This window comes from Muntiacus reevesi, chromosome 2, assembly GCF_963930625.1.
Source record: "Muntiacus reevesi chromosome 2, mMunRee1.1, whole genome shotgun sequence".
NCBI classification, from domain to species: Eukaryota; Metazoa; Chordata; class Mammalia; order Artiodactyla; family Cervidae; genus Muntiacus; species Muntiacus reevesi.
In genome coordinates this window covers 122,716,979-122,740,401 of record NC_089250.1, presented here as the reverse complement: position 1 = coordinate 122,740,401, position 23,423 = coordinate 122,716,979, and the positions used below count along the sequence as shown (strand labels likewise).

Here is a 23,423-nt window from a genome sequence, read left to right as displayed (position 1 = left end):
TATAAATGTGTTCAAAAGTGACATAAATATTGTATTTATTTAATTTATCCATAGTTATATTTTTCATACTTTCTAATGATCTTCATAATAATATGTTTAATGGCCATAAAATTAGTTGGATTGATATATGAGGCCTTAGCTGATATACTAAAACTTAGCTATTGGTTTTTTAACTAAACTAATTGGTGGTCCCAGGGATCTCTTTATTATGTGCAATGTAGTAAACATCTTTGTGGAGCTTCCCTGCTGGCTCAGATAGTAAAGAATCTTCCTGCAGTGTGGGAGACCTGCGGTCAACCTCTAGGTTGGGAAGATCCCTTGGAGAAGAGAGTGGCTACCCAGCCCAGTACTGTTGCCTGGACAATCCCATGGACAGGGGAGCCTGGAGAGCTACAGTCCATGGGGTCGCAAACAATGAGACATGACTGAGCAACTAACACTTTCACTGTAAACACCTTGGTACAGTTGTTGTTTAATCAAATACAAGAAATATACAAAATTGTTACTGAATCTAAGGATAATTTTAAGACTTAATATTACTTTATTCTCTTCTAAAAGATTGTTCAGTTCAGTTCAGTCGCTCAGTCATGTCTGGCTCTTCGACCCCATGAACTGCAGCATGCCAGGCCTCCCTGTCCTTCACCAACTCCCGGAGTTTATTTAAACTCATGTCCATTGAGTTGGTGATGCCATCCACCATCTCATCCTCTGTCATCCCCTTCTCCCACTTTCAATCTTTCCCAGCATCAGGGTCTTTCCATTGAGTCAGTTCTTCACATCAAGTGGCCAAAGTATTGGAGTTTCAGCTTCAGCATCAGTTCTTACAGTGAATATTCAGGACTGATTTGCTTTGGGATGGACTGGTTGGATCTCCTTGCTATCCAAGGGACTCTCAAGAGTCTTCTCTAACAGCACAGTTCAAAAGCATCAATTCTTCAGCACTCAGCTTTCTTTATAGTCCAGCTCTCACATCCATACATAACTACTGGAAAAACCATAGCTTTGACTAGATGGACCTTTGTTGGCAAAGTAATGTCCCTGCTTTTTAATATGCTGTCTAGGTTTGTCATAGCTTTTCTTCCAGGGAGCAAGCGTCTTTTAATTTTATGGCTGCAGTCACCATCTGCAGTGATTTTGGAGCCCAGAAAAAGAAAATCTGTCATTGTTTCCATTGTTTCTCCATCTATTTGCCATGAAGTGATGGGACCAGATGCCATGATCTTAGTTTTCTGATTGTTGAGTTTTAAGTCAACTTTTTCACTCTCCTCTTTCACTTTCATCAAGAGGCTCTTTAGTTCTTCTTCTCTTTCTGCCATAAGGGTGGTGTCATCTGCGTATCTGAGGTTATTGTTATTTCTCCTGGCAATCTCGATTCCAGCTCTTGCTTCATCCAGTCAAACATTTCTCATGATGTACTCTGCATATAAGTTAAATAAGCAGGGTGACTATATACAGCCTTGACATACTCCTTTCCTGATTTGGAACCAGTCTGTTGTTCCATGTCTGGTTCTAACTGTTGCTTCTTAACCTGCATATACGGATTTCTCAGGAGGCAGGTAAGGTGGTCTGGTATTCCCACCTCCTTAAGAATTTTTCACAGTTTATTGTGATCCACACAGTCAAAGGCTTTGGCATAGTCAATAAAGCAGAAGTAGATGTTTTTCTGGAACTCTCACTTTTTCTGTGATCCAGCGGAAGTTGGCAATTTGATCTCTGCTTCATCTGTCTTTTCTAAATCCATCTTGAACATCTGGAAATTCACGGTTCACATACTGTTGAAGCCTGACTTGGAGAATTTTGAGCATTACTTTGCTGGTGTGTGAGGTGAGTGTAATTGTGCTGTAGTTTGAGCATTCTTTGGGATTGCCTTTCTTTGGGATTGGAATGAAAACTGACCTTTTCCAGTCCTGTGGCCACTGCTGAGTTTTCCAAAGTTGCTGGCATATTGAATGCAGCATTTTCACAGCATCATCTTTTAGGATTTGAAATAGCTCAGCTGGAATTCTATCACCTCCACTAGCTTTGTTTGTAGTGATGCTTCCTAAGGCCCATTTGACTTCAAACTCCAGGATGTCTGGCTCTAGGTGAGTGATCACACCATCGTGATTATCTGGGTCATGAAGATTTTTTTTGTGTAGTTGTTCTGTGTATTGTTGCCACCTCTTCTTAATATTTTCTGCCTCTCTTAGGTTCATTCCATTTCTGTCCTTTAAAAGATTCTACAGGCACTTAAAAAAAAAAACTCATGCTGTAGTCCATGGGGTTGCAAAGAGTTGGACACCACTGAGTGTCTGAACAACAACTAGGTCTTAGTTGTGGCATGTGAACTCTTAGTTGTGGAATGTGGGGTCAAGTTCCCTGACCAAGGATCACACCAAAGCCTTCTACATTGGGAGCATGTAGTCTTAGTCCGTGGGCCACCAGGGATATCCCTTTAGGCACTTTTTTTATATTTGTTTTTAAGAAATCACAGTATTCTAAAACATAAAATCATTATCAATATGAACTATGTATTAGTTTGTTAGACAAATATGTTATATTGATTTAATATAAACAACTCCTTAGGACAATAATTAAATTATTAATCTAGAAAACAGTATAATGTATTTATATTATAATGAAGGATATAATTTAATTATATTCTCTTCAGTTCAGTTCAGTTGCTCAGTCGTGTCCGACTCTTTGCGACCCTGTGAATCGCAGCACTCCAGGCCTCCCTGTCCATCACAAACCCCTGGAGTCTACTCAAACTCATGCCCATCGAGTCGGTGATGCCATCCAGCCATCTCATCCTCTGTTGTCCCCTTCTCCTCCTGCCCCCAATTCCTCCCAGCATCAGGGTCTTGTCCAATGAGTCAACTCTTTGCATGAGGTGGCCTAAGTATTGGAGTTTCAGCTTCAGCATCAGTCCTTCCAGTGAACACCCAGGACTGATCTCCTTCAGAATGGACTGGTTGGATCTCCTGGCAGTCCAAGGGACTCTCAAAGAGTCTTCTCAAACACCACAGTTCAAAAGCATCACTATTTCGGCGCTCAGCTTTCTTCATAGTCCAACTCTCACATCCATACATGACCACTGGAAAAACCATAGCCTTGATCAGACGGACCTTTAGGCCAGCTTAAATTGACTTGGCAGCCTGAGTTCTTCAGTTTGTGTGTACCCGTGCATGTGTGTTGCAGGGATGTTTGTACAGACTCTTCACCTGAATACCATCTATTTCCTGGGCCCAGTTCTGGGCCTGTAGGTTTTAAAAATTGTTTTCTTTGTTTCCTTTTTCAATTTCTTTGCTTCCTTCCCATGTCTCTTTTTACGACTTCCCAGCTGGGCTCTAGTTTTTAATTCTAGATACCGGTATCTTCCTCCTGCCACTTGCTTCTCAAGGCGCCTCTCGGCAACCTTCAGGAATCCAAAATTCCCTCTCTTCTTACCTTCCCATCAAAACTCATTCACACAGTCGTGTCCAACTCTTTGCAACCCCATGGACTGTATAGTTCACTGAATTTTCCAGGCCAAAATACTGGAGTGGGTAGCCTTTCCCTTCTCCAGGGGATCTTCCGAAACCAGGGATCGAACCCAGGTCTTCTGCATTGTGGGCGGATTCTTTATGAAGTGAACCACAAGGGAAGCCCAAGAATACTGGAGTGGGTAGCCTATTCTTTCTCCAGCAGATCTTCTGGAGCCAGGAATTGAACTGGGGTCTCCTGCATTTCAGGCAGATTCTTTACCAACTGAGCTATCAGGGAAGCGCCATTCTGAGTCAGGAGTATTTATTGGTATCTTCTACTTACTGAGGTTTGAATGCTTCTTCTTTTTCCCACTTTTAAGTAGTTTATTAGGGAAAAATAAATAGCTCTGTCCTGGTGAATGTCAGGTCAGGCTGTGATGAGAGTTTAATAAGCAAGGTTTCTTTTACTGCTCCGATTAATCTTCTCAAGTGCTCTGGCTCATGTGAGGAAAAATCTGCTGCCAGTGTGGAGCTCTCGAGAACTCCTAGCACATTTCCCTGTGAAGAAGGAACTTGACAATTCTTTTGTTGTCTCGATCATTATCTGATCTTTGTTTCTTACCAAGCTCAGTTATTATCTGGATTAGTGGCCCGGTCCTCATCTCTGACAGGTGAGGGATCTCTCTCTCCTTACTGGGGAATGGAGAGAAGCAAGGGTTGTCCCTCTAAAGGGGACTCAGAGGAGCTTGCTGTTTCTATCTGATTTCTGACCTTGGAAGTAGTTGGTTTAAACACAATAAAAGAATTTTGTAACAACAGTCAAGATATGGAAGCAACCCAAGTGCCATGCCCATCAACAGACAAATGGATAATGTATACAATGAAACATTATTTAGCCATTAAAAAAGAATGAAATTCTACCTTTTACAGCAATGTGGATGGACCTAGAGAGTATTTATGCTTGCTGAAATAAGAGAAGGACAAATACTATATGATATCACTTACATGTGGGCTTACCTGGTGGTTCAGATGGTAAAGAATCCACTGTAATGCAGGAGACCTGGGTTTGATCCCTGGGTTGGAAAGACCCCTGGAGGAGGGCATGGCAACCCACTCCAGTATTCTTGCCTGGAGAATCCCCATGGACAGAAGAGCCTGGTTGCCTACAGTTCCTGGGGTCACAAAGAGTCAGATATGACTGAGCGACTAAGCACAGCACAGCGTCACTTACATGTGGAATCTAAAAAATAACACAAATGATGTACATGCAAAACAGAAACAGACTCACAGATATAAAACAGGCTAGTGGTTACAGAAGGGAGTGGGAAGAGATGGGGGGCACATTAGGGTTATGGGATTAAGAGATACAAACTATGTAAAGTAGATAAGCAACAAGGTTATATTGGACAACACAGGGAATTATAGCCATTATTGTGTAATAACTTTTAATGGAGTATAATCTGTAAAAATACTGAATCAATTTGCTGTATACCTGAAACTAATAAATCAATTAGACCTCTATAAAAAGGAATTTTGTATTTAATCATTAGTTATTCTTTTACCTATTTTACAAGTATTTTACATCATTTAATTTCTGATTACCTTTTTAAAGTTTTATTTTATTTGATCAAAACAGCAAATGGAGAATAACTTCATTTTTATAGTTTGTTTCTGTTGTGGCCATTTTTCAAGATAGTTTTTTTTTTAGTAAAATTGGTTAGATTTTGCTTCTGATAATCTAAATATTTCAAATTCTCTGTTGTTTGGCTTTAGTTTTACTAAGCTATTTTTGCTTATTAAAAAAAATTTAGCCCAGATATGTAGAGATAGCAGTATTGGAAGAGACTAAAATCATTCTCTGGCATGATGGCATAAAGCAGAAAACATTAACTAGGAGGCTAAGAAATCTTCCTCTTCATCTAGGCATGTTTGGAGAATTTGACAGGAAAGCAAGTGACAAAGTTACGTCTATTCTGACAGAAAGTCTGTTCCCTTTGTTGGCATAAAGGCAGAGACTCTGTATCTTTCAAGAAGAACCTGCTCAAAAAAATTGAGCTCTTTGATAGTTTTGACCTGAAAGAGATTTTCAAAAGCTCTATGCATCTGATTATACAGGTAATTTGTGAGTTCTAGTGTAAGCTCTGTACCACGGCATTGAATAATGGTCAGGTACCAACTTATAATTAATATCTGCCAGGATTTACAGCCTAGGAGGAGGTGGAAGAAATAGCCTTGTTAATTCATCCAGACAGTGTGTAAAATAAATTTTTATACCTTTGTAGCAACTTCAGAGAGCAATTTATAGTATTATGTGTGGGTTTCGTAGAGGCATCTTTCTTTATCCTTGGTTTTTCTCTGGGAACATCTGTCACACACTGTTCTTTTTATTTTATTTACTATTATACATAAGCTATATTTTAGGCTTTGCTTGGTACTTGAGAAAGCCCAGGGGATATTTGCTTTGCTGTTATATTAAACTTCTTAACATAGTCTGATAGTTTCAGAAAACTAAGAACCCTTAGGAGGCAGAAAGACTAACTAGCCTGACAGCAAAGAAATGGGAATCAGAAACTCTAGGACCTTAAGCTGCCAACTTCTCATATATAAAATGAGCTGTTCATTTAATTAATACGCAGCCACCATCCTCAGGATATACTGTACTTTTTGCAGGTAACTAGCAAGTTTTAAAATAAAATAATGTAGCTTAAAATACAGCTGTGAAACTAGAGTCTTGGAGCTAGAAGGGATTTTAAAGGTTATCTTATAGCCAGGCATAGGGGTCCCTTTTATATATAGGGACTTATTTTATATATAGTTGCTTAAGTGTTTCAGTGGCAAGAACCACATCTAAAAGCTAACCACAGTTATTAATCTAGTCTCAATAATTCAGAGAGAGTGCTGAGGAAGCCTAATAATAATAACTCCTTAATGAAAAATAGTAATCAAAAGTTTTCAAATAAAACAGTCTTGAATGCCTTTCTGTCCATTAGTCCCTCATAGTTTGTAACGGGCATCCCATTAATTCTTGAAATATCTGATATTTTCATTTATGTTTGTTTGAATTGGGGAGGGGGGACAACTGAGACCTGTATTGGCTTAAGGGCTTTGATTTGCCCAGCATCAAAGCAAATCAGTAATTAAAACTGGTCATTTCTTACTCTCTTCCTTGTGTAATCCCAGGATTTTCTCTTTTTTCCCTCTCCTTTGGCCCCTAGGAAAAAAAGGAGAGAGAGAGAGAGAACATAAGCTTGATGATGGATACTGATCCTAGTACATCAGTTAGAAATACTGCTAGCGTCTAGTCACTCACATTGCTTTGATGTTTCTTTCATCCTTCAGGCTTACTGTGGATTTCTTCGTCCTGGAGTTTCTTCAGAGAACCTGGCTGCAGTGGCCACAGGAAACTGGGGCTGTGGTGCCTTTGGGGGCGATGCTAGACTAAAAGGTGAGTGAGTCAGTTGTTATAAGAAGGATAATAGTTTTTTGACTAAGGAATAGAGTTAGTCCTTCTAACCAGATTTCTATTGGTCTATCATAATAAGGGACCACAAAAATCTAAAAAGAAAAGAAAAAGAATATTTGATACAGTCCTTCTTTTATTGTGTATGCAGGAAGCTGTATACACAGTATTTTTATTTTTAAATCTGTATTTTTATTCCCTGCAGAGGTTACTTATCTCTTTGATCTATCAGGCACAGCGTTTAGTTGAATAAAGAGGCCAAAATGACTATGAAGTTTCAAACCAAACCACCCATGCAAGCACATTCCTTTAGAGTAGTGAATTTTATGGACAGGGCTGTTTCATTGAGTGACTCGTTCATTCACCAGACTTATGGCAGGTCTGCCACTCTAGGCACTGTGGTAGGTTCTGAGAATACAAAGGTGTATTCTCAGAGATGTGGTCCCTGCTTTGGAATTCACAGTCCAGCATGACCGAGAGAGCGGCATGGACAAATGCAACTTAGAGAAATGAGTGCTTTAATAGAGGTGCATGATGGGTGGGCGTGCAGCTTGGAGAGCTGCATGAGGAGGCATTTGGTACTCAGGATAAACATTTCCTGCACTTGAGGTTTGTACCTATCAACAGAGCTATTGGTTATTTATCATATTATGACATGTTTTTTCCTCTCAAGAGTGTCAGTTATAGAAAACAGTATTATATTATTACATAGGATGACTACTATTCTGTATCAACCCGGCTGGTCTGACACAAGCTGAGGGTGCTACAGGACAGTCCTGACCTGCCTTGGAGTTAGTGCTGACCCTACAGGGTAAGGGCATACATGCTCCACTAGAGCACCCCTACTTCAGACTCAAACTGCAAGTCTGGGGTTGGGGTGTCCTGTGCAGGGCCACCTGCACCTCTAATCAACCAGCTACCAGTTGGGAGGTTCCCACAAGCCCTCTGAGGTTTGACAATTTATTAGGATAACTCACAGAACCCAGGAAGGTGCTGTTACAGCTTTACTATAAAGGATATACGTAGGGTGAGGTGGGGAGGGAATACAGAGCTTCCATGCCCCTTCCCTGTGGTGTCAAAGCATATCACTTTCCCAGCACATGAGTGTGTTTGTTAAGAAGCTCTACCGACCTTTGGTGTCCAGAGTTTTCATTACATAGGCGCCATTGGTTATCACTGGCCATGTTCCAGTTCTCCCTCTCCCTAGAGTTCAGTGACTGAAAGTACAATCCTGAAGCAGTCTCGAGGCCCACTGGCAGTCACTATCATTAGCATAGCAAATACCCTATCACTCAGGTCAGTTCAGTTCAGTTATTCAGTCGTGTCTGACTCTTTGCGACCCCATGGACTGCAGCATGCCAGGCCTCCCTGTCCATCACCAACTCCCAGAGTTTACTCAAACTCATGTCCATTGAGTCGTGATGCCATCCAACCACCTCATCCTCTGTCGTCCCCTTCTCTCTCCTTCAATCTTTCCCAGCATCGTGTCTTTTCAGTCAGTTCTTCGCATCAGGTGGCCAAAGTATTGGAGTTTCAGTTTCAACATCAGTCCTTCCAGTGAACATTCAGGTCTGATTTCCTTTAGGATGCACTGGTTGGATCTCCTTGCAGTCCAAGAGACTCTCAAGAGTCTTCTCCAACACCACAGTTCAAAAGCATCAATTTTTCAGTGCTCAGCTTTCTTTATAGTCCAACTCTCACATCCATACATGACTACTGAAACAACCATAGCTTTGACTCAGGAAATGGCGAAGGTTTTGAAGCTCCTGCCAGAAACCCAGGACAAAAATCTGACAGATGTTTTGTTTATACTACAGTTGTCAAAGTAACAATAAAACAAAGCAAACATATAAAACAGCCAACTGGCCTTGATAGCTAAACTAGATACAGATGAAATCCTTCTCAAATTCTTCTCATTGGGAATTTCTCTGTAACAGTTTGTGTAATCATTTGACCTTAGTGGAATCACACTATGTATGCTATGCTCTGACCTCCTCTTTTAGAAAACCCTATAGTCTCATGATGGCTTGCAACACCAAAAACTGTCCACAATTTTTAATAGCTACATACTATTCTGTTGTATGTACCTATATGCCATTGTTCATTTCACCAGTTCTCCACTCATACAGTTTTTTTTATTTTATATAAGCAATACTATTATATATAATTATATATGTTATACATAATTATTTTCTTAGGGTTAATTCCTAGAAGTGAAATTAATGACTCAAAGGATAGGGATACAATGTATTTTAATGTTTACCACAAACGGTTCTTCTGAAAGGCAATATCAGTTTACAGTGTCTTCTTTGCAAAGGCGATCTCACTACTGTAGGGTTTTGTCAATCTTCTTAATTTCTCTGAGGTTCAATAGTTTTTATATGTTTTATTGGCCATTTTTGTTTTGCAAATTGCTTGTCCATGTCATCTGCTCATTTAGCTTTTAGTCAGTAGATTTAGTTTTCATTGGCTTGTAATAACTCTTCGTATATTAAGAAATATTAATTATCTGTCATTCAACTTAGCAACTGAATAACATATGTTATAGGTATTTTTCTCTGTTTTTTCATTTATTTCAGCCTGTTGAGTTGTGATCAGCCTGTTGTCATATGGGGTTAATTTTTATGTGTTTACATTTTTGTGGCATGCTTAGAAAAATTTCTTCTATTCCTTATTCTAAAGACTTACACAGACATTTTCTTCATATTCAAAAATAAAAACCACATTATTAGTTTCAGTGTTTTGAATGTCTATAGAAGAAAGAATTTCAGGTTTTTATTTTATGAAATTCTTTATCATCCTGAATTTATTTGAGGAAACCTGTTTTTCACTCTGGACTTATTGATCTTATGACAGACACTTTTTTCTGTTTTTCTCTTAAGAAAAATAAATGAGTAGATTCATATCATCAATCCAGAAGCCAGGTCTGCCACAAGCTTTGGTCATTTGTGATGGACAATTTGGGAAGCTTTATAAATGTGTTCATTTTGTTTCTTTTCTTTATGGTGTAAAAAAGCCTTTCACTCAGACTGCAACTTTGCTTGCTCTGATGACTATTGAGGGTAGTATTCCAAGATTTTCATTGTATAATTTATTTTCACAATTATCAACAATTTCTGTTGTGAGCATGTATTTTTTTTCCAGTTTTATTTAAAAATAATTGACATACAGAACTATACAAGTTTAAGATGTCCAACATAATGATTTGACTTACATCATGAAATGAGTATCAAGTAGGTTTAGTGAATATCCATCATCTTATATAGATGCAACATTAAAGAAGTAGAAAAAAATTTTTTCCTTGTGATGAGAATTCTCAGGATTTATACTCCCTTGCAACTTTCATTTATAATGTACAACAGTGTTAATTATCATTTGTACATTACATTCCTAGTACTTATTTATCTTGTAACTGGGAGTCTGTACCTTTTGACTACCTTCATTTTATTCCCTCTCCCCTCACCTCCTACCTTGGTAGCCAGAAATCTGATCATATTTTCCTGTGCGTTTATTTGTTTTTAAAGTATGACTGACCTACAACACTGTTAGTTCTTGGTACACAACAGTGATTCTATGTTTCTATATATTTCAGAATGATCTCCATGATAAGTCTGGTTGTCTTCTGTCACCATGCAAAGACCTTACATAATTACTGACTGTATTCCCTACACTGTACATTCATACCCATGACTCCCTCCCAACTCATTCTGGCAACCACCTGTTTGTTCTCTGTATTTGTTACTGTTTCTGTTTGATTATGTTTGTTCATATGTTTTGTTTTTAGATTCAACCCATAAGTGAAATCATACAGTATTTGTCTTTGTCTGGTTTATTTCACTTAGGATAATGCATTCTAGGTCCATCCATGTTGTTGCATAGGGCAAGATTTCATTGTTTTTTAACGGCCGAGTAGTAGTCCATTGTATATATACACCACTTCTTTATCCATTCATCTATTGATGGGCACTTAGGTTGCTTCCATATCTTGCTATTGTAATAATGCTGCAGTGAACGTAGGGGTACATATATCTTTCAAGTTGCATTCAAGTTTTCTGGAGAGAGTGGAATGGTTATTATTGGACTTCAGAGATACCACTGAGTTAATGGATTTGGAAAATGCTCTGGAAACTTTTTTTTTTAACTCTCTGGGAGTTGCTGATAATCAGCCAGGTTTAAGAAATACTACATTCTCTCCTTTAGTGTTGCATAGTTACCCTTCAATCTGTGGCCTCATTTTTAAGATGAGGAAACCAAGGTTTTATGCAGAGGCTAATAAAACTGCCCAAAGAAACATAGCTAACAATCAGAACCAGCATTCATATTTGGCCTATTTTCCTCAAAAACCAGTATTGTGGTTGTGGTTGTTATTAGACAACATGTTGAAAGCATTCTGTGTTGTACTAAGTGCTTTCCTTAGATGTATTAGCTCATAACAGCCTATCAGGTATCAGGTATTTTTGTCTTTGTGACATAACTGAGGCAACGAGGTAAATAGCCTCAGGTCACAAGGAGAGCAAGTGGCAGGACTAGGATTCAAACCAGGATTGATGCCCAAGAGTTCAGTGTCTGTGCTTTTACAATTTCATCTTTATTGGCCACAAATTCTGTATCTAGATTTAGATTTGGAAATTGCCATTCTAGCGATGGTGGCTGAATTCTTGACGTGAGTACATTTAAGACACCAAAGATTGAGGCTTTCATAATATCCACTGGAGGATGGGGGTGGTTGGTAGGGTCACATGGTACCAAGATTAAAAACAGTAGCCAGGGCTTCCCTGGTGGTCCATTGGTTGAGAATCCACCTTGCAATGGAGGGGAGACAAGTTCGATCCCTGGTCCAGGGAGATCCCATGTGCCACAGGGCAACTAAGCCTGTGCACCACACCTGCTGCGCCTGTGCTCCAGAGCCTGCGAGCCACAGCTGCTGAAGTCCAGGCGCTCTAGAGCCCTGCTCTGCAACAAGAAAAGCCACCTCAGTGAGAAGCCTGGGGGCTACAACTACAGAACCCGCTTGCCACAACCAGAGAAGGCCCATATGCAGCAACAAAGACCCAGCACAGCCAAAAATAAATAATAATACTTTGTTTTATATATATATATATATATATATATATATATATATAAAATAAAAACAGTAGCCAGAGCACAGGATCAATTAGAAAATAAGAGTCGGCCTAAAAGAGTGGGCAAAATGCTGCAGGGCTGGTAAACATGTTTGAGCTTTCATAGTAATCAAGACATGAGTTCACAAAACAACCTGGGTTTCGTTAGAAGCACATGAGTAACACTTTCAGGTCTATACCATTTTAGCTTCCTGCTAGTATGTATTTAAATAATGTAAATAGACAATTTGAGGAAATTCCTCTAACAGACATATGGTAAGTTGGCTTGGAGCATAGCAGGGTGACGTGGCATGGCAGCTTTACAACATAGTGGGTGAGGGAGAGTCCTGGGTCAGGCCACCCAGTTCAAATTTCAGCTCCGCCACTTTCTAGCTCTGTGACCTTAGACAGGTTACTTAATCTTTTGATGCTCTTAGTTCCTGATTTTCAAAATGGAGATAATGCTAATATTTATTCAGTTTTTCTAAGGATTGAGTTAATCTTTGTGAATCTTGAGCTTATCCTCGAAAAGCTGCTAGAACATTCAGCGTGCTACAGTATAGAGCTCAGTGTTAGCAGTTGTTACTAATGCTACATGTTGATGGTCTCAGATCGTACCTATGTATAGGTATCTGTGACTTTACTCATTTTTTTGTTTGGTTCATTTGTTATGACACTATGAATTGTTTTTTGATATTAGTGTAGTGTGTGTTAGTCGCTCAGTCATGTCCGACTCTTTGCGACCCAGTGGAATACAACCCGCCAGCGTCCTCTGTCCATGGAATTCTCCAGACAAGAATACTGGAGTGAGTTTCCATTCCTTTCTCCAGGGCATCTTCCTGACCCAGGGATCAAACCTGGGTCTCCTGCATTGCAGGTGGCTTCTTTACCGTCTGAACTACCAGGGAAGCCTTTTTTGATTATTCATACTTATTTGAAAATTTTATTGCTTAAGATTGATGCAAAAAAGAAAATTAAAACCAAACTCCCTGCAGGTTAATTTAAGTGATTATTTTGGCACCTAGTTATGCTTGAATTCGGAATTTGATGCTTTTGTATCATTCTTGGAATCAGTCCACACATCCTATTAGATCTGTGATTTATTCTCATCTAATTTGTGATGCAGGAGAGTTCACTTAAATCGTGAGACATAATTGTCTAGATGCGCAAAGACCTTGGGGGTATAGTGAGGTCTGAAGACAGTTTTGTTTAAAATGATCTTTTGTTAGTGATTACTGATGGATTTAAGGTCAAGATTGTTATATTTCTGAAAATTTCATCTGTGTATTTATAGTCTAATATCCAATGCAAGAAGAAAAACTGTAATAGAGGTTGTGGAATTCCATACTCTGAAAGAGTCTTTAGGGATGATCTGAATTGACTTCCTGTTTGCATAGTTGGGGAAAATGCAGGCAAGAGAGTTAAGTAACTTGGCCAAAGTCCTAGAGCTTAGATAGCTAGCAGAAAGGGGAGGCCTGAGCCTCAGGTCTTCAGTCTCCAGTCCCAGCTTGTCTGCCACATGCTTTTGTTATCATGTGACCCAAACAGAAACAGATGGGAAATCAAGAATGTAATGTAAATTGGTTCTCTTATTGGGATTCAGCCTCTTTTTGGTAGATCTGTCAAACTTAACTCTGTGAGCCTATCCATGGGGACAGAATGGCCTGTGAAGCATTTTAAAAATAAACACTATAGGGAGGAAAAAAATAAATATATAAACTCTATAGGGAGATACATTTTAAATGTTCTTACTAATATTTTATTTTCATAAATGACAAATGACCAGTGATCTAGTATTTCTGTATGTAAGGGGAAAACAAGACTAGAAGGACTTTTCTTTGGGTCTTTCTCTCCTCTTAATAGGAAATGTAGATAAATTTCATTCAAACCAAAAGATAAGAAATACCTGTTGATAGAAGAAGATTACAACACATTGGTTTCCATTTTTATATGTAGTTTAGGTTAATTAGGAACCTTTTAAAATTGAGTGTACTGAAGCTTTAATGTTTGCATAAGTTGGTTGAGCAGTTTTAATTAAAATGTATCTGTATTTGGGGATCAATTACTCCAAGATTAATGAGGCCTAGTCGTGGTGCCTCATATGGTGTGGATACTCAATAAATATTAGTTTGGAAATTAGGAAATACTTGTACTCAGAATCTTGTATATATTATAACATCTTAGATTCTTTCTCAAATCTGGGGATACTCAGCCATATCAAATACACTAGTTCAATTTTTAGAAGTTTTTATTTTGGTTTGATCTCCTTGCTGTCCAAGGGACTCTCAAGAGTCTTCTCCAGCACCACAGTTCAAAAGCATCAATTCTTTGGCCTTCAACTTTCTTTATGGTCCAACTCTCAAATCCATACATGACTATTGGAGAAACCATAGCTATGACTAGATGGACATTTGTCAGTAAAGTAATGCCTCTGCTTTTTAATATGCTGTCTAGCTTCATCATAGCTTTTCTTCCAAGGAGCAAGTGTCTTAATTTCATGGCTGCAGTGATTTTGGAGCCCAAGAAAATAGTCTTTCACTGTTCCCATTGTTTTCCCATCTATTTGCCATGAAGTGATGGGAGCAGATGCCATGGTCTTTGTTTTTTGAATGTTTTAAGCCAGCTTTTTCACTCTCCTCTTTCACTTTCATCAAGAGGCTCTTTAGTTCTTTGCTTTCTGCCATAAAGGTGCTGTCATCTGCATATCTGAGGTTATTGATATTTCTCCCGGCAATCTTGATTCCAGCTTTTGCTTCATCCAGTCAAACATTTCTCATGATGTATTCTGCATATAAGTTAAATAAGCAGGGTGACAATATACAACCTTGACATACCCCTTTCCCGATTGTGAACCAGTCTATTGTTCCATGTCTGGTTCTAATTGTTGCTTCTTGACCTGCATACAGATTTCTCAGGAGGCAGGTAAGGTGGTCTGATATTCCCATCTCTTTAAGAATTTTCCACAATTTGTCGTGATCCACACAAAGGCTTTAGCATAGTCAATGAAGAAGAAGCAGATGTTTTTCTGGAATACTCTTGCTTTTTCTATGATCCAACGGATGTTGGCAACTTTATCTCTGGTTCCTCTGCCTTTTCTAAATCCAGCTTGAACATCTGGTTCTCGGTTCCCATACTGTTGAAGCCTAGTTTGGAGAATTTTGAGTATTACCTTGCTAGCGTGTGAGATGAGTCAATTGTGCAGTAGTTTGAGCATTCTTTGGCATTGCCTTTCTTTGGGATTAGAATGAAACCTGACCTTTTCTAGTCCTGTGGCCACTGCTGAGTTCTCCAAATTTGCTGGCATATAGAGTGAGCACTTTAATAGCATCATCTTTTAGGATTTGAAATTCCAGCTCAGCCGGAATTCCATCACCTCCACTAGCTTTGATTGTAGTGATGCTTCCTGAGGCCTACTTGACTTCAAACTCCAGGATGTCTGGCTCTAGGTGAGTGATCACACCATCCTGGTCATCTGGGTCATGAAGATCTTTTTTGTATGGTTCTTCTGTGTATTCTTGCCACCTCTTCTTAATAACCTCTGCTTCTGTTAGGTCCATGCCATTTCTGTCCTTCATTGTGCCCATCTTTACTTGAAATGTTCCTTGGTATCTTTAATTTTCTTGAAGAGATCTCTAGTTTTCCCATCCTATTGTTTTCCTCTATTTCTTTTCATTGATCTCTCCTTGCTATGCTTTGGAGCTCTGCATTCAGATGCATATATCTTTCCTTTTCTCCTTTGCCTTTTGCTTCTCTTCTCAGCTATTTGTCAGCCTTCTCAGACAACCATTTTGCCTTTTTGCGTTTCTTCTTCTTGGGGATGGTTTTGATCACCACCTCCTGTACAATGTTATGAATCTCCATCCATAGTTCTTCAGGCACTCTGTCTGTCAGATATAATACTTTGAATCTATGTGTCACTTCCACTGTATAAGCCTAAGGGATTTGATTTAGGTCATACTTGAATGGTCTAGTGGTTTTCCCTACTTTCTTCAATTTAAGTCTGAATTTGGCAATAAGGAGTTCCTCATCTGAGCCACAGTCAGCTCCTGGTCTTGTTTTTGCTGACTGTATAGAGCTTCTCCATCTTTGGCTACAAAGAATATAATCAGTTTGATTTCAGTATTGACCATCTGGTGATGTCCATGTGTAGAGTCATCTCTTGTGTTCTTGGAAGAGGATGTTTGAGATGAGCAGTGCGTTCTCTTGGCAGAACTCTGTTAGCCTTTGCTGTGCTTCATTTTGTACTCCAAGGTCAAACTTGTCTATTACTCCAGGTATCTCTTGACTTCCTACTTTTGCATTCCAGTCCCCTATGATGAAAATAATACACGTTTGAAGAATACAACGTTTGTTGCCTTTATCTTCTGTTTCCTGATAATTAGGGTGAGGTTATGCATTCTTGATCTGAGAAGTGCACAGGTGATAGTATCTAGAGGCACTTGGTAGTCATCTGACCCCACTGGTGATGTTAATTTTGGTCACCTAGTCATGTTTTTCCACTGTAGAGATATTTTTTCCTCTCTTGTAGTTAATAAGTAGTCTGTGGGAAGACGCTTTGAGTCAAAATTCCCCTTAGGTCTAGCATCCTTTATTGATCTTTGCTTGATCCAGTCTTTACCATGATGAATGCAGAAAAGGGGTTATCTCGTTCTAACACTCCCTCTAGACTTACCAGTTAGTCTTTAGCTTTCTCATGTGAGCAGGAACCCTTCTTCTGCATTTATTTATTATGTATTATCATTGTGGACTCAGGAATTTATATTTTTTCAATGATTTGTAATTTAATACTATACATAATATTTTGGTTCTTCCCTCACCCAGATTTGGCTATTAGATGCTCCTTCAAACTGGCTTCTACATCCTTATGATAAGCACGCATCAATTTTTCCCCATCTGTTTTGGAGTACTTCTTCACTTCCTGGTATAATAAAACGTTCTAGGTTTATCTTGTACCTATCCTGTCCCAACCATGCAATCAAGTATTCCTTGCGGAATCCAGCTCCTTTTAGGGGGAATGGTATTAGACCACTATCTGGGCACTAGGTGTGCTAACTGCTACTGGGATGTCTTCTTTTTGGCTCTTTTAGCAGACAAAACTAGGAAATACACATACGCACACACAGATGTACATAGTTAAAAGTCATGAGTACATACCAGTGCCTTTCATTTCAATTGATAACCACAGAGTTATTTTTTTTGTCTTTCCCATTCTATGTTTGTATGTCCCCTCTTCCATTCTGAGACCTATAACTCCCAGCAGCATCAACAAATCAACTCATGTATTCAATCCTGAAATATAGTTTAACAGTCTCAAAATTGTTTCACCTGTACTGCTATGGTAAGCACATCTGATAAAGAAAGTTTGGGATTTGTTTGCAGTTCTTTCCTCCTTGTCCAAGAGTGAGGCCATATTAGTCAAATATTGTGTTCATAAGTTACTTGGATTAGTTCTTACTTTTGTTCTCTTCTTTTTCCTTTCCCTGTAGTGTTTTTCTTTTGAAATAAAATTAGGCTCATCTGTTTTCATTTGCTTTTAGTTAAAAGCTCCTCCCCATTCCCATTCTTATATTTTATGTTTTGAAGATGTAGAATATTAACATGCTTTCAAAAATCAAAATTATGTTTATCCTCCATAGTGTTTTAATTTGATTCCCACCTCCCCTTTTATGAAGGAAAAGATATGTTATTAGCAACTGGGCATTTATTGTACCTATGTTCATTTTTGATATTTAAAATAAATTTTGTCTATTGAGATTAAGATTATAAAGGAATTTAATTTTTGGAAATGTACTCCAGGCTCAGTGATTTGTACCTCTGATTCCTGAGGACAGGGGTTCTCCATGATTTTCCTATGCCAGCACACCGGAGTTAATGTCCAGTGTTATCAGTAACATTCACTCCATGCTCTCGTGATTGGGTGGAGGTGGGAGTGCGGGAGGGACAGGGGTGTCTTCTGGAACCCATTTTGAGAATGCCTGCTTGCTGTAGAGTTCACGAGAGCAGTAGAACCTCCCAAGTACATTGGTCAGGGAAAATCACAGACCTTTGATACAAAAAACCAGTTGACTATGTAGTAAGATAAATCAAGCAAACAAACACAAAAATTTTAGTTCCAGATTAATGTAAGTGGGGAGAAAACCACTTTACTGCCTTAAGTGTGCTACTTCAGATGCACCTTTCTCTATTTGTTTTCCTACAAAGGTGCTTATGTGGGAATTCTGTGGCTTAATGAGATTCTCAGTAGCATGTCTGGAAAGTCACACAACCAGATGATTTATCTTCATCCTCTATTTGCCATTTCTAATAACGTGTATATTAGGTTTATAAATCTTTAATCCAGGATATAGCTATGGCATACCAGCTGTAATTTAGCTGGCTGAAAGAACTAAAGGTATCCTGATGGGAAGTGTCATAATATAGCTGTGTTTTCCTCTGTGCCACAGCCTTAATACAGATACTGGCAGCTGCTGTAGCTGAGCGAGATGTGGTTTATTTCACCTTTGGGGATGCAGAATTGATGAGAGACATTTACAGCATGCATACATTCCTTACTGAAAGGAAACTGACTGTTGGTAAGTAGGGGATGGTTGGTGTCTAGATGGATTGCACACCACCCAAGAGGAGCACTTGCTAACTCTGGAAAGATCTTAGTGGATAAGAAAGAATGGAAATGTGACTTCAGTGGGGGTGGGGGTGGGTGACAAGGTCTCAGAGGGACAACACTTGCAGACCTTTTTTTTCTGGCAAAATTTCATCCTCAATATTCAATGAGTATGTCAACTTATCAAATTAAAGCCAAGAAGTTGAAGTTAGTGTCCATTTTTACTTTTGTGTGTATGGAAAACTGAATGAGGGGGATGGTGTTGAAAGGTAAGTTAAAACCTAAGAGGCCTTACTCTGACTCATGTCTGTCAGACAGGCCAGCACATGTTCCATCTACTGTGTTTCAACTGGAACTGAAAGGCCTTCCTATCACGGGAGCTAAATGTAAAATTAGACTTGCCATGAACTCCCAAAAGGATGCATGGATGATGTACCATGTATAGCCTGCTGTAGTTATGAGCTAATAAGTCATTTCTTTAAGGTATTTAAAAAAATTTTAACTTTATATCAGGAAAGCCTTCCAGGCTTATGGAACTCATGGTTTATTTTCAAAAGCCAAATTTTAGCATATGTTATTTGGGATAGAACTGGGATGTTCTGTAGTAGATTTATCTATCTACATATCTTAATGTACAAACTGGTCTGGCTTTCTGCTCTTCAGGAGAAGTATATAAGCTGCTGCTACGATATTACAATGAAGAATGCAGAAACTGCTCCACCCCTGGACCAGACATCAAGCTTTATCCATTCATATACCACGTAGTTGAGTCTTGTACACAGACCACCAACCAGCCAGGACAAAGGACTGGGGCCTGAGGAGCCAAGTGACTAGAAGTTCCTTCCACTTCTGTAACATATGAACTGACATAATATACATGTGTATATAATCCTATTTGTAGGCAAGGATGCAGTCCCTTCCACGCAAGGAAATTGTCGGTTGGTACATCTACACCTCCTCCATCCCGACTTACATAGACTCAGACATATTTTATTTCTTTTTTTTTTCCTTCTATTTCAGCCTTGATCCTTTGATTTTTCTTTTTCTTTTGCCCACCAGACTTCTTGTGAAATTTCACCAGAGTTTGTGCTCAGCCTGTCAGGTGTCTTTTTTGATGCCTAAATATTATACAAATCACCTCTGCAGCTAGCAGATGCCAAGGAAGGTGGTGAAATCCTAGGAGCTGTTTAACTGAGTCTGCTATAGATCTCCTTGTGAACCTCTCACCCCCTACTCTTGTTATGATTGTGGTGTTGGAGTTTTTTTGATTTTTGAAAGAAGAGTTGGGTTTGTTACATAATACAGATCTCCTAGGTTAAGAGTTTTATATTTAAGAATACTTTCCAAAAAGTTATTTTGAGATATCACCTTTATTTGTAATGGTAATTGTCTGTCTCTTTTCCCATGATCAATTTTTATTGAAACTGTTTTTGGAAATTGCATACAAATGAAAGGAAATATAAGAATAAAAGAGTTTCCCAAATGGTGTTTAAAAAACAAACAGATTCAAGAGACTTGAAGGACCTTGTTTCTTGGGATTTTTTTTCTTTTTCTTTTTTTGAATTAGGATTGTTGTTTGTTCCTTGGTGCTTGAAACATATTCATATAACCAAAGTTTAGGAACTGGGAACTTCATGGTGATTTGTACATATTGAAGTTTCTCTGGTACTCATAGGTTATGTAGTTAATAAATTTTCATTAACAAGTCGTTTGTCAAACTCTTATATCATCTAATATATATATACACATATGTGTTCTTTTCTTTAAGTGTGTCTACATGCAAGCACCTAAAATCTAAATAAAACTGGAATTGTGGAAATGATTAGATTTAGGCTTTATTAGGGGCTCTGTTTAAAATCTTTTATTTAAAATTGTGTCCATTTAAAACAGGCAACAAGCATAAATAATAATGTCTCTCAGAAATTAAAAAGCCAATGCCAGTTCTGTGCTAATTGAGAGCAGGGTTTAATCGCAAGAGCATTTATTATTTCTAAAGTAATTCTAAACCATACTGTTCAAGTTCTAGCTTACAGTCAGCTGTCAGGAAAAGCTATTGGTGGTCAAATCCTATTATTAAGGAGTTGAAGTAGATGGTCCAACACCTGGTATTAATATTGGCAGGGTAAAAAGGGGCCTTGGCCAGCATCTGCAGCTCTTTTTATTTATATACAGATGCTAATGGATTGGAGAGGGCAGTGGCACTCCACTCCAGTACTCTTGCCTGAAAAATCCCATGGACGGAGGAGCCTGGTAGGCTGCGGTCCATGGGGTCGCTAAGAGTTGGACACGACTGAGCGACTTCACTTTCACTTTTCACTTTCATGCATTGGAGAAGGAAATGGCAATCCACTCCAATATTCTTGCCTGGAGAATCCCAGGAATGGGGGAGCCTGGTGGGCTGCCGTCTATGGGGTCGCACAGACTCAGCCACGACTGAAGTCTCTTAGCAGCAGCAGCAGCTAATGGAATTTGGCACTCAAGTGCCTGAAGACAGTCACTTGTCATTCCTTTTGTAGTTCTTTTTGTAGATCTTTTTTTTAATTGAAGTATAGTTGATTTCAGGTGTAGAGCAGTGATTCAGACACACACACACACATATATATATTTCAGTTTATCTTCCCTTATTATTACACAATATTGAGTATAGTTCCCTCTGCTATACAGTAGGTCCTTGTTGGTTATCTATTTTATATAGTAGTGTGTATATATTTTTCATTTTCATTCTGTTAAACATTTATCTTAAAATCTTGAGACTTAACCCATTAATTATTTGGAAGTGTGCTGTTTAGTTTCTCATTGTTTAGAAATTTTAGTTTTCTGTTATTGATTTGATTGTGGCCAGAAGACACATTTTATATAATTGCAATTCTTTTAAATTTGTTGAGGTTTGTTTTAAGCCTTGTTCAGTCACTCAGCCATGACCAACTCTTTGCGACCCCATAGACTGCAGCACACCAGGCTTCCCTCTCCTTCACTGTCTCCCAGAGTTTGCTCAAACTTATGTCCATTGAGTCAGTGATGCCATCCAAGCATCTCATCCTCTGTTCTCCTCTTCTCCTCCTGCCCTCAATCTTTGCCAGCATCAGGGTCTTTTCCAATAAGTTGGCTCTTTGCATCAGGTGGCCAAAGTATTAGAGCTTCAGCTTCAGCATCAGTCCTCCCAGTGAATATTCAGGATTGATTTCCTTTAGGATGGACTGGTTGGATCTCCTGGCAGTCCAAGGGACTCTCAAGAATGTTCTCCAGCACCACAGTTCAAAAGCATCAATTCTTTGACGCTCAGTCTTCTTTACAGTCCAACTCTCACACCATTACTGGAAAAACCATAGCTTTCACTATATGGACCTTTGTCAGCAAAGTGATATCTCTGCTTTTTAATATGCTGTCTAGGTTGGTTATAGTTTTTCTTCCAAGGAGTAAGCGTCTTTTAATTTCATGGCTGCAGTCACCATCCTCAGTGATTTTGGAGCCCAAGAAAATAAAGTCTGTCACTGTTTCCATTTTTTCCCCCCACCTATTTGCCATGAAGTGATGGGACTGGATACCATGATCTTCATTTTTTGAATATTGAGTTTTAAACCAGTGTTTTCACTCTCCTCTTTCAACTTCATCATGAAGCTCTTTAGTATCTCTTTGCTTTCTGCCATTAGGGTGGTGTCATCTGCATATCTGAGGTTATTGATATTTCTCCTGACAGTCTTGATTCCAGCTTGAGTTTCATCTAGTCTGGCATTTCACATGATGTACTCTCACTCATTGCTAGTAGGCATGGAAAATGGTACAGCCACTTTGGAAGACTACTTGGCAGTTTCTTACAGAGGTAAACACAGTCTTACCATATGATTCTAGCAATCACATTCCTATTTACTCAAATGAGATGAAAACTATGTCCACAGAAAATTTTGCACATAAATATATATAGCAGGTTCATTTATCACTTTCAAAACAGTAAGCATTCAAGAGGTCCTTCAGTTGGAATAGACTGTGGTACATCCATACAGGAGAATATTATTCAGTGATAAAAACAAATGAAATACCAAACTACAAAAAGACATGGAAGAATGTCAGATTCACATTGCTAAGTGAAAGAAGGCAGTCTGAAAAGGGTACATATGGTTTGGTTCTAACTATACGACTTTTGGAAAAGGTGAAACTGTAGAGATAATAAAAGCAGCAGTGGTTGCCAGGAGTTTGGAGTAGGGAAGAGAGATGGGGAAGATAAATAGCGAGAAGTCGGAGCATGAAATTTTTAGGGTGATCGGACTATATGATAATGTTAGATACATAACATTATGCACTTGTAAAAACCCATAGACCTGAAAAACACAAACAGTGAACACTGAAGTGAATTAGGGACTTTAATAATAGTATCACTATTGACTTACCAGTTACAAATGTACCACACTAATACAAGAAGTTAAGAAGGGAAACTTTGGGGAAGAGGGAGTGTATACACACACACTATCTGCTCAACTTTTTGTAAACCCAAATCTGCTCTAAAAAATAAACTCTCTTTTAAAAGAGGGAGAGAGGGAAGGGAAAGAGACAGAGAGAGAATAAAAGTATGAGTTGATTGTGGAACCAGTGCATAGCTTTGAGCTGCCTCTAAGGTTTCACTGTCTAAGAACAATGGGGTGCTACTGATAGGACTCAAGTGCCCAGTGTCAAGGTTTAGGGTTAAACACCTACTGTTTCTGGGCCTCTTGATGATGGAGGTCTTGAGACTTTTTCACTAATACTGAAATGTAATTCTCTGTACCTTCATGTATCTATGAACATACTAATTCTCCCTTTTTTAAATAGTAAAACTAAAT

At 38.7% G+C, this 23,423-nt stretch overlaps 1 protein-coding gene across 2 annotated transcripts in view; it reads left to right on the top strand.

Moving 5' to 3' along the window:
• Window positions 1-20,428, top strand: part of PARG (poly(ADP-ribose) glycohydrolase) — a 114,830-nt gene extending 94,402 nt beyond the window's left edge. For both annotated transcript variants that reach the window (XM_065922773.1, XM_065922772.1), the window contains exons 16-18: window positions 6,786-6,891; window positions 18,452-18,580; window positions 19,273-20,428. In XM_065922773.1, the coding sequence (XP_065778845.1) occupies window positions 6,786-6,891; window positions 18,452-18,580; window positions 19,273-19,427 (390 nt within the window). In that variant the 3' untranslated portion in view covers window positions 19,428-20,428. The remainder of the gene's footprint in view (window positions 1-6,785; window positions 6,892-18,451; window positions 18,581-19,272) is intronic.
• The last annotated feature ends 2,995 nt before the right edge of the window (window positions 20,429-23,423 follow it).